The sequence below is a fragment of the Engystomops pustulosus genome, chromosome 5 (assembly GCF_040894005.1).
Source record: "Engystomops pustulosus chromosome 5, aEngPut4.maternal, whole genome shotgun sequence".
NCBI classification, from domain to species: Eukaryota; Metazoa; Chordata; class Amphibia; order Anura; family Leptodactylidae; genus Engystomops; species Engystomops pustulosus.
In genome coordinates this window covers 183556966-183569019 of record NC_092415.1, presented here as the reverse complement: position 1 = coordinate 183569019, position 12054 = coordinate 183556966, and the positions used below count along the sequence as shown (strand labels likewise).

At 42.4% G+C, this 12054-nt stretch overlaps 1 protein-coding gene across 6 annotated transcripts in view; it reads right to left on the bottom strand.

The window, feature by feature from the left end:
* PFKP (phosphofructokinase, platelet) overlaps positions 1 to 1156 on the bottom strand; it is a 76710-nt gene extending 75554 nt beyond the window's left edge. For 4 of the 6 annotated variants that reach the window (XM_072154007.1, XM_072154003.1, XM_072154005.1 and 1 more), the window contains exon 1: positions 859 to 1156. In XM_072154007.1, the coding sequence (XP_072010108.1) occupies positions 859 to 943 (85 nt within the window). In that variant the 5' untranslated portion in view covers positions 944 to 1156. The remainder of the gene's footprint in view (positions 1 to 858) is intronic. The other 2 variants (XM_072154002.1, XM_072154004.1) reach the window with 1 other exon arrangement.
* Positions 1157 to 12054: the final 10898 nt, after the last annotated feature.

Genomic DNA, 12054 nt, shown 5'->3' with positions numbered 1-12054 from the left:
GATGGTCTTCTCAAAGAACATGGCTAGTGGACAGACTACCTGAATAAGACGGTGGTCTTCTCATAAAACATGGCTAGTGGACAGACTATATGGATAAGAAGATGGTCTTCTCATAGAACATGGCTAGTGGACAGACTACCTGAATAAGACGGTGGTCTTCTCATAAAACATGGCTAGTGGAAATACTATATGAATAAGAAGGTGGTTTTGTTATAGAAGATGGAATGAATTTGGTACAACTGGTCAGTCTATCCATAGTAGATGGCTACTAGACATGATATATAGATAAGGAGGTGGTCTTCTTATAGTAGATGGCTAGTAGACATGATATATGGATAAGGAGGTGGTCTTCTTAAAGAATATGGCTAGCAGACAGACTATATGGATAAGGAGGTGGTCTTCTCATTGTAGATGGGATGAATTTGGTACAACTGGCCAGTCTATCCATAGTAGATGACTACTAGACATGATATATGGATAAGGAGGTGGTCTTCTTAAAGAATATGGCTAGCAGACAGACTATATGGATAAGGAGGTGGTCTTCTCATAGAAGATGGCTAGTAGACAGACTATATGGATTGGGGATCTCACTGCTGATTGCAGGGCACAGTGACCCTACATAATGTAGTATTATTATTATATAGGACATACAATATGATATCTACCTGACCTTGAGCATCCATGACATCACTATAGCAGATGCAGCAGTGCTGGATGTATGTATGATGAGCCCCATGACACACACAGCTCTGCTGCATGTGAAGGTGAAGCCTGTTGATGCATTATACATATATACAGTAGGTGAAGCGCCACCATATACAGTAGCAGTGATGACATAATGGCTGGGTGCCGCCTTACCTTGGGCATCTCCTCCACTGGTCAGGACCCCGATTGCTTTCCCAGCTCCTGACAGGTTCTCAAAAAACTTCTGCGGCTGTGCCATGATTGCAGACCCTTCCCTATATATAATCTATCAGTAATAAATATACATATAATTCTATATATAACCTTCTCTGTCTATATAATAATCTGACTGTAAAAATAAATATACACTATTGGAGCGAGGGATTGTCCATGCAGCTCCCGGGCTGTGATGTGCAGCGGCTCCTCTTCCTCCTCCTCTCCCCGGGTCTGTGACCCTCCTGCAGCTCAGCAACACAGCGCGAGTGACGGCAGCCCCAGACACGCCCCCGCATCTACATAACCCCGCCCCATCTACAGGGGAACTGAAAGCATCGAGCGACGTGCGGATGAGAAGTGGGCGGGGATTTCCGCAGACGTAAATACCGGGAAGTCACAGGTGGGCGGAGCCTGCATCCCCTGAGGCTCTTCCTAGTCAGCTGTGAGGGGGTCACTGGCCGGGACTTGTTATCTCAGCTGAGCTCTCCCAAAATGTGAGGGGTATTTGGAAGGACTTCTGATAGACATATATGGAAATGTACAGCAGAGCTGAAAGGATGCCAGAGGCGTGCTGAAAAATGATGTGTGGACATACCCTTTAAAATCACATAAATACCCCCTGCCCCTTCACAGGACAACATAAAGCCTCAAAACAAGTACATTTACATGAATTACATTGATCTTCTGAAACCAATTTACCTTGTGAATTCACCCAATCACATTAGGAGCAGCTCTGATGAGTGTAGTCGTGTTTCCAACAAAAAGCACTGACCCATTTATAGTCACAATTAAGAAATGCATCGGAAATATGAGAATTGTACCCCAGAGTCTCCCAAATCAAGTCAATGGGGATTGCAAAAATGAATAAATAATGCAGGAGCCAGAGCTGTAGATCTAGAAGACAGGAGAAAGGTGAAACCAGAAAGATGAGAATATAGGATGATGTACAGGAAATCAGATACATCTGCAATCTAGTAGAAGAGTCACTTTCTGCCTGAGCAGAGGAGTCACTTTTAGAGTCTGGAGGGGGAAAGTCACTAGCGCAAACCAGCTCTGAGAGCCGACTCTTTCACATGAGTGACAGGAGTCAGCTCCCCTCAGTGAGCCAATGGCTCACTTAACCCCGCCCCTAACCGACTCACCACGCCCCCTTTAACTTCATAAAATTGTGGTTTAAAATGGAGTGGCATGGGGGACTGGCTGGACTGAGGTTCCCTATTATTTATTTAATAGGGAACCAAAAGAGCCAGCTCCTCTTATTGAGCGGAGCCTCATGATCCAGCTCACTAAGAAGAGCCGGACTTCTCATTACTAAAAGTCACTTCAGATGACCCATCATGGGCTTTATGGTACCCAGGCCGGTAGGTCTGTGAGCTACAGATAGGGGCAGTATAAGAAATAGTATGCAATTGGATCTTAATCTGCGGCTCACATTCCCACTCTCTCCACGGCCACATAGCATGAAGGTGGCGTAGACGCAATAATAATTGCAAATTCGCCCCTATGTCTTTAGCTGCCTGTATCACCGGTTCTGTAGATCACAGAATCATAAGCCTGACGTGATCTGAAAGATGAGTTTCTTATCTTTAACTTGACACCAGCATTCTAAGTGTGATAGAGCGCAAAATATAAACATCTAAAGTGGCGTTCCCATTCCAGCCTCTAAAAGTTACTCATCTCAAACAAAATATGACTCTTCTATTCTCATTTTCACAGGACTTTCTTTGGAGGAGATTTTTTCTTTGGGGGGGATTTAATCTGGTAAAATCTGGTGTCAGGTTCCTGTTAAGACTGTGTAGTCTTAACTTCACACCTCCTATTTGTTCACCATTAATTTTTCCAATGCTGCAGTACCTGATAGTCATACAGTCATACTGTACAGTACCTGTCATTCATCGTATATTGTACCTGCTCTCCCCTCAAGATGTCTTGAAGACTGGAAGAACCTGTTTCCGTTTAATTATATGGTGGTCAGTACAAGCTTTCATCTAGTACAAGAATGCTTAGTATATTAACATTAAGCATCACGAACACTATAAGGAACCGAAACACAGTATTTTAGTCTGTACATTAACCCCTCAATGACCGCTGTATTGGCTTTTTACAGCTGGCATTAAAGGAGTTTGCCCATGAAAGAAAATCCTCAAATCCCTTACCAGGGCCGGCTCCAGGTTTCACTGGACCCCTGGGCGAGAGTGCCTCACTGGGCCCCGTAGCTCATGTGGTGGCATTAAAAAAGCAGACCTTAAGAAACCAATATTAATATACAGCCCCCCAGCCAGGCTCCATTAATTAATATACACCCCCCAGCCAGGCTCCATTAATTAAAATACCCCCCCAGGCTCTATTAATTAATATACCCCCCCAAACTCTATTAATTAATATACCCCCAGGCTCTATTAATTAATATACACCCCCCCCCCCCCGGCTCCATTAACTAATATACACCCCCCCAGGCTCCATCAAATAATATACACCCCAGCCCCCTGGGCTCCATTAATTAAAATACCCCCCCAGACTCTATTAATTAATATACCCCCCAAACTCTATTAATTAATATATCCCCCAGGCTCTATTGATTTATATATCCCCCAGGCTCCATTAATTAATTCCCCCCCCCCCCCCAGGCTCTATTAATTAATACACCCCATTCAGGCTCCATTAATTAATTAAATACACATTAAAAACAATAATAAACGCTAACTTACCTCAAGGGCTGCTCGCATCTTCTTCATCTGCTACATCTTCCTGTGTGAGAGCAGTGTCTATCGTGCAGCAGCAGGGACGCTGGCGGCATGAAGTCATCACGTCGGCCAGCGTCCTGCACACTATTAGACGCAGCAGAAATACATCGGCCGCGCCGATGCAATTGTGTTTTGTGAGTGCCCGCTTGCGGTGCCGCCCCCCTATCAGCCGCGCCGGCACTGTGAGTGCGGCGCTTCCCTCAATTACATCGGCAAAGTATGCCGATGTAATTGAGTTTTCTTATGTTGTCAGTGTGTGCCGTGGGCCCCTCTGGGACCTCTGGGGCCCCGGCACTTGCCCGGGTAAGCCGGGTGCTGGCGCCGGCCATGTCCCTTAATTTATAATTTTACTCTGTGTTATTGCTGCTATAGATCCTATCACTCAGTAATAATCAGTGTAAGATTCCAGAGTGTTGGCAGGGACTCCCTAAGCAGACACTTTATGATGCCTCTAGGGCTGTGAGATGCTGTGTGCTGACAATGTGCTTAGATCATCAGGGTACAGGGTTTATTTACACTTTTATTTAGCCTCTGAAAATTGTACTAGTATCTGACACTTGGAAAGAGAGATGAGGCAGATCAGAGATCAGAGATCCATGAGAGGCATATTACACATGACAGTCTCGGCTCTACTATCAGAGCCATAACATACACAGATCTGCTATATACCTCATTCCCCCTCCCCTGAATAAAGAACTTATCTGCCTGTAGCTTGTAGCTTTACTCCCTTCATGACACAGAGAAATGCTGTGAAATGCTGTATTTTTGTTTATAACAGTGAATTAGAGAATTTTTGTTATCCTGATTATATTTAACCCCTTAAGGATGCAGCCATTTTGTAGCTTAAGTCTCAGACCCATTTTTTGGATTCTGACCTGCGTCGCTTTATATGGTTATAACTTTTAAACACTGTTACTTATCAAAGCGATTCTGAGATTGTTTTTTCCCCACATGTTGTACTTCATTTTAGTGGTAAATTTTGGCTGATAAGTTTTGCGTTTATTTACAAAAAAAAAAGAAGAAATGATAAATTTTTTTTTTAAATTTGCCATTTTCGAAATTCAAAATCATTGCGTTTTCAGGCAGATAGATTTACCACCTAAATAAGCTGCTGAATAACATTTCCCATATGTCTACTTTACCTTTTCATCATTTTTGAAATGTCTAGATAATTTATTTTGATGTCAAATCAAATTGCAAATCAAATAGCGATTTTCCGTATTTTCCGAATTGACTATTTTGGGGATAAATAGAGTTTGAATTAAATTTGACAAGTTTAGCATCTAGACTTTTTTTGCATTATATGTCTCTTTATATGTTATGGGGATTATAGGCATTTTTATTGATTTATCGCTTTATTTTTTATTGAATAACTTTTTTTTTTTTTACTTTTTTACTTTTTCCACCATGGGACATGAACAAGCAATCATCTAATGCTTGTTCATGATAATACTCTACAATACTGATGTATTGCAGGGTATTAGCAGTGTCAGCCAATACACATGCATAGGCTGACACTGTGCCTTTAAGATGACGTCACTGACGCCACCTTACTGGTAGTTCTAACAGGCAACTCTGGGGTCCAGATCGGACCCCAGAGTTGCCCTGGCAACGATCGTCGCCCCCCGAAAACGGCTCATGGGGGGGGGGGGGGATCGTGGGGGAAAGATCGCATAAAAAATGATATTAAATGCAATTGAAAAGTTTTATGAACCACAAATGTGAACAAATAAAATCTGCAGATCATTATGCAAAAAATAAGCCCTCACATGGCCACATTGACAAAAAATTTCAAAAGTTATGGGGCTTGGAAGGCGATGATGGAAAAGGATTTTATTGTTCCAAAAGTATAAAAGTATAAAAGATAAACCATAAATATTTGGTATCACTGTGTGTGTGTATTGACCCATAGAAAAAGCTTTTTAATGTTTTTAAGGTTCGACTGTAAAGTTAAAAAAAAAAAAATTATTGGAAAAAAACAATGTCAGACTTGTGTCCTTTAAATATACTGCACAGAAAGGGTTAATAAAAGTTCAACTGTAGGACATATGAAAAACAAAATTGTGCTTCTAAAAAAAAAAGACCCCATTCAGCTATGGTAACCATAAATTTAAAAAATTATAGCTTGTAGAAGGCGGTGATGAAAAACTGAAAAATAACCTGGACATTAACGTGGAGCAGAGATAAGGGGATAATATCCAGATAACTTTGTAGCTACATGGAAAATCTTTGGCTCTGTGCATAATGGTACCGGGTAATGCTCTAAATTCTTTTTTGTAGGTACAAAAGAGGGTTGAAACGCAAAGGTGTCTTTTGGCACACCCTCTACCTGATGTTTAAGGACAAATATTAAATTATGTTAGGCTTACGTTACCTGAGACCCTCCTGGGACCCCTCCCCCCCGCCCCACCATGTATCCGGGTCTCATCCCATTACCTGGCAATCTGTAAGTCTCACGTACACACAATGAGACTTTTCTTGCACAGGGGGCTTCACACTCTTTGACATCAATTACCACCCAGTGCCCTTCTGGCTCATTAGCATGTTACAAGAGCCCCTCATTACTGCAGCTTCAAAGGCTGTTACAGTGTGCAGCACTTCCCCCTCCAATGTGTCCTGAAACTTCCTCTGCTGCTCGGAGATTGCATCATTTAGGAGTGAATTGCTGAGGGAGCAGTGGGTGAGTGGAAGACTGTGTAACAGCCTGTGAAGCTGAAGCATGGAGGGGCTCTGGTAATGACCTCCGGATCCCTTCTGGCTAATAAGCATTATTATAGAAGATGATTTTAGAAGGAAGGAGGCCATGGATAATAAATATAAGAAGATTCCCACAGTCACAGTGCCTGGATCTATGAGTAAGTGTCCCTGGTTTATAATTCATAGAATAGGCGGACAAGGAGAGACCAGAAAGCGCTCATAGAGTAGGTGAATACTTTGATAATAGTGAGGTGATTAGAATGGGGCTCACCAGACAGAGTTGCACTAGTACCAGGCACAATACTAGTAGAAAGCGTGAAGGGGGCACCATATGGTGCTGCCAATTGACCGGATCTTCAGAACACAGTATCCACACCGGTCTGGATCAGATATATTCAGTAGAGAGGTGGTTGTCAATGCCGCGCACACTGGTAGTGAATGGAATCCGGAGTATTCTTCATGTGAAACTTTTTATTGGTACTTAACGCGTTTCGGAATCTCAAAGGATTCCTTTTTCATGTGGGATGAGGCTGGGAGCTCGGGTGTTGTCAGGCTTGTGGCTACCAGTGTGCGCCGCATTGGTTCATCATTCTTAATGGTAGATTTCCTTTAAGAGTTCTGGGACTGTGGAATTATTTGGGAGGACATAATTAGGTGAGGGGTGAGACCGGCTCCCTTCTGCCCTAAGGTGCTAAGGATAATTGAACCGGAGAGACAGAAACTGTGCTATGTGAGACCTACAAGTCTCTCAAAAGAGAGTGTATGAGACAGCCAGCCTGTGACCTTGAGACTCCACAGAATGTCCGGATGGTGTCTGATGGCACAGAATAATCCACAGATAAAGATGAAGAGATCTGCTCTGTGACTCTGGAGTATTCAAGTAATGACCTAGGCTTCTGACTTTAGCAAAGCTTTGCTGTGACACCTGCTGCGACCCCTGCCCTGTGCGAGTACTAAGACCACTCCTACCTCGCTGCCGGCAGCTATCTCATCCTCTCTCAAAGGGTTAATTAGGACTCACCTTACAAAAGTTAAGAGGGCTGTTGGGGCCCTGCTTAAAAAATCCCTATCACCCCATGACCCCAGGAGCTCACAGGGTCTTGAGAGTTAAGAGTCCATGACCATGTTGGCCTCTTATGTTTTACATGTCTGATGAAGTGTTTTTACTATCCAAAACGTTGTGTCATATTTTGTATTAGTGGTAGGTTCCCAAATTAGTGCTGCCAAAAAGCCCTAGACTGTATTGTATCCAGTGGCTGAGCCTTCATTATAAGACTCTCTAACTGCTGACCTTGTTGCCTGTGGTTCCTCTTATCTTCTTATAGCTTAGCTTTAAAGAAAATCGCCTTTTAAAATTTTTCAAATAAGCCTCAAGGGCTCCTGCCAACATCCCAGAATCCCCTTCTGGCTCTGTCATCTGATAATTATTCACGTCTCCATTCGGTGTGTGTGCCTGCCTCGTTCCTCCCCTCCACAGGATAAGGCCTAACTAGCTGATCGATGGGGGTCTCAGTGATGAGACCCCCACAGATCATAAGAACAGCGGGGTCCTATAGGGTCCGAGGTACCTCCATCAGCTCCTTGAGATGAGTGGAGCAGATGGCCGCACATGTTGGTTCTGCTCCATTCATCTCAATGAAGCTGACAGAGATTACATACCAGGAATGGTATGTAGCAGAGCTGTTTGTGTTTGAAAGTTTGAATATAGTAGAAATGTGTATGTATGAAAGTTTGAATGCACAAATAAAGCCAGAGCTCAGGCTCCCCATCAGTTCTAATGACTGGCATTATATCCTGCACACAAAGCACAGTGTATATACAGTGCAACCTCTTTGATAAGTTCTTCTTGTACAGGAAAGTGGTGGCCTGCAGATAGGAGGAAGCTTCCATAGAGTATATTGGCAAAAAATTATATGTGTGTGTGTGTATACTGCGTTGCTGCCATGTGTTCATCTTCCTTTTCCTATGTAGGTGTTTTCTAGTGTAGATAAACATGTTTTAATATATCTTTGTGTTCCTGATGTACAGTAGTAGAATACTGAATGATCCACTCCCACTGTGTGAGAATACAGCAGACAATGGGAGGGGGAAGTGCTGAGGGAGCAGTGGGTTGGGGGAGACAATGTAATATTCTTTGAACCCCAGCATGGAGGGGCTCTGGTAATGCCCCCTTAGAGCCCTTCTGGGTCATTAGCAGGAAAGAAGCCATGGATAACAAATATAAGAAGATGACCACTGTCACGGTGCCTGGATCTATGAGTAAGTGTCCCTGGTTTATCATGGTGGATTTTGATGGTAGATTTCCTTTAAATCATACTAAGCAGAACTGAACATCATAAATAAAGGCATAAATTATGCAGTAAAGTTCTAGAAAACATTTTTCTCTATTCCTTCCTCCATTTTCTAATTCTGATGCTGAAGTACAAATTTTCCCTTGGGGATACTGAAGATTAATAAATAATTGTTTAACCCTTGCTGGTGTTGGGATATCCAACAAACTAAAAGATCTTTATGCAGACAGTGGATCACATTTCTGATAACTTTGTGCTCCTAACTCTCTCTCTCATGTCATTTCAGAGGACTGGCTGTCATGGTTCCAACCACATGGGTCCAGTCTAAGGGTTCACACGGGCCGTGCGGCATACTGCCGAGTGTTGGAGAGGAAGAGGTGGCCCCTCCTCCCTCCATAGAGAACAGCGGAGTGCGGCCGCACAATCGGGAAAAGATAGAGGATGCTCTAATCCCGGTGTATGGGGCGGACCGCCGCCGGGCCGCCATTGCCATCTATGGGGACGTATATGCGCCCGCAAATTTGCGGCCCCACAGACGGCCGTGTAAATGAACCCTAAATGATATTTTGCTTCTTGGATGTCTCCTTTAATAATATTTCCATTATTTACTCTTGTGACTTGGTATTTTAGGCCAATTAGTTTGGAATTAGCCTCTTGATATCTTTCAGAAACATCTTAAATGTGTCCAGTTTTTCAGGTTTTCACAGGTTAAGCAGCTTCACCTCAGCCTGGATTTACTGTACTTAAGTGGTGACCAGGTGAAAACAACCCTGGAGGGAGATTGGAAAGTTAGAGCTGATGGATTCAATACTTATATGAGGTTTACACGTTACAGATAAAATGTGATTGGATATTGTTTTGCAATTTGAGAATTTTGACAGTGTTTACAGGTGAAGACAATTGTCACTTTCCAGAAAACCTCCACAAATTTGTTGTAAAATTCCATACAATTTTCTCAGGTAAATTTTGATTTTGATTCATTTTTCCCTCTACATGTGGATCTATTATTATACTTACTATAGAAAGATTGATGGAGATTCATCAACGTTGTCGCAAAATAATAGCCACATGAGTAAAATAATCACACACACCAGATTAAAAAATCAAATGTCAAAAATCTTGCTTTATGCGGCGTTGTTCTAGTAGCAGTGGTTCTGTATTGAAGCCACTATTATTAAGTGGTGGGGAAAAGCCATTTTAAGCACCAAACGTCACCAAAAAAAATTGTGATTCAGTCACTTTTTAATGCCAAAAAGTAATGAAAATCCTATGACAAATGTCCCCCTGTTAGTACATCTCCCCAACATACGGTACTTAAAGGGTTTATTTTCATCAGTTTTTACAATACTAAACTAGCAGCCCCCTCAGGTAAGGTATAAAACGTCTTTTCTAGAATCTCCTCTTTTATGTTAGATTTCACCTGTTTACTAGAGATGGGCTCGTTACTCGGGTCGAATTTTTCCCGATGCTCGAGTGCTCGTATCGAATAACAAACCCCATTGAAGTCAATGGGAGACTCAAGCATTTTTCACTGAAAGAACACATTGAAAGAACACTAAAGAAGAACACATTGCAGATGTTTGCAGATGTTTTCACTGAAAGAACACATTGAAAGAACACAGTGAAGAACACATTGCAGATGTTCCGTACATCTGATAACTTATCCGAAGACACGGGTGCAGAACGGTGTTCTTCATAATAGTATGTGAAGAACAATATGTGTGAAGAACACATTGCAGATGTTTCCATACATCTGCGTGTTCTTCACACATATTGTTCTTCACATACTATTGTGAAGAACACCGTTCGGCACGCGTGTCTTCTGATAAGTTAGCAGATGTACGGAAACATCTGCAATGTGTTCTTCACTGTGTTCACTGTGTTCTTCACTGTGTTCTTCACTGTGTTCTTCACTTAAATGATCTTGTGTTCACTGTGTTCACTGGTTTCATTGTATTCTTCACTGTGTTTCGTTAAGTAAATGCTCAATCTCCAGCCGGCGAGATACTCGTCCGAGCAACGAGCCGTTTCAAGTACACTAATACTCGAACGAGCATCAAGCTCGGACGAGTATACTCGTTCATCTCTACTAATAATAATACTTTATTATCCCAAACGGGAACTTAAAGTGTCACATCCGCCAGACAGCAATTTGACAAAAAACATCACATACATTAAAGAAACACATAAAAACACATATACCATATGTATACTGTTTACCTATGAAAAAAATTGCCTTTAAAGTCGAAGCCAGGATAGTGGTATCCAGCCATTAAAAATGGCTCATCTCTCACTTTGGATGGGGTTTCCCTAAGATAAGTGAAAGGGCAAGTTTTACCATAAATGAGGGATTCCAGAAAGCACATTTCCCATCCTATCTGCAGGTCCTGTTAGTTCAGTGGTTTAAAAGCTGGCGTCACCTTCAGTCTGGGAAGCTCATTTGGTCGATAATTTATGGACTGAAGAGTAGCTCCCTAAATGTGGGATTGACCTTATCTCTCCATCATAGAGGCAGCTGTTTGTGGTGGAGTTGAGGGACTACTGCATGTTTGTTGGGTATAAATAGCCTGATAATGGGATGAATGATCTTTGGAGAACGACTTGTTTTTCTCCTTGAACTGAGGACCTTTTAGTCTTCTAAAGTGACAAAAGAACAACAGAAGGTTTCTACTAATAAACCTCACAGAGATACCTTGATGTAAAAAGTTTTCAATTAAAATTTCAACTTGTTAAAAATATAAAAATATCAACAAGTGTAAATAATGAGCTTGTACCCAATGGGGGAGGGGGGGGGGATTTACTATGACTCTATAATCAAATGAATCTCCCCTCCCTGCCAGTTTCAGGCTCTCTGACCCATATGCCACTATGGGCGTGTCTGGGTGGACACCAGGCAGGTGGAGGGGGCCGGGGTGTGAATGCCCAGCCTGTCACATTTTTGCCTATAAAAGAGTTTGTGCCTATATTCACTAAGAGGTCAAAGCCTCTTAATGAATATGGCAATGAAAGATGACTTTGTGGAACTTTCTCCCATCTCCCTATTGCATCTCTGGAGCTCAGCCACAGTAATCTTAGGTTCTTCTTTACCTCTCTCACCAAGGCTCTTCTCCAATGATTGCTTACTTTGGCTGGACAACCAGGTCGAGGAAGTGTTGTAGTTGTCCCAAACTTCTTGAATTTAATGATTATGAAGGCCACTGTGCTCCTAGGAACCTTGAGTTCTGCAGAAATTCTTTTGTAACCTTGGCCAGATCTGTGCCTTGCCGCAATTCTGTTTTTTTAGCTCCTTCGGTAGTTTCTTAGACCTCATGATTCTTAGGGCTATGACGTGCACTGTTAGCTGTAAGATCTTATATAGGCAGGTGTATGCCTTTTCTAATCAAGTCCAATCAGTTTAATTAAACACAGGTGGACTGCAATGA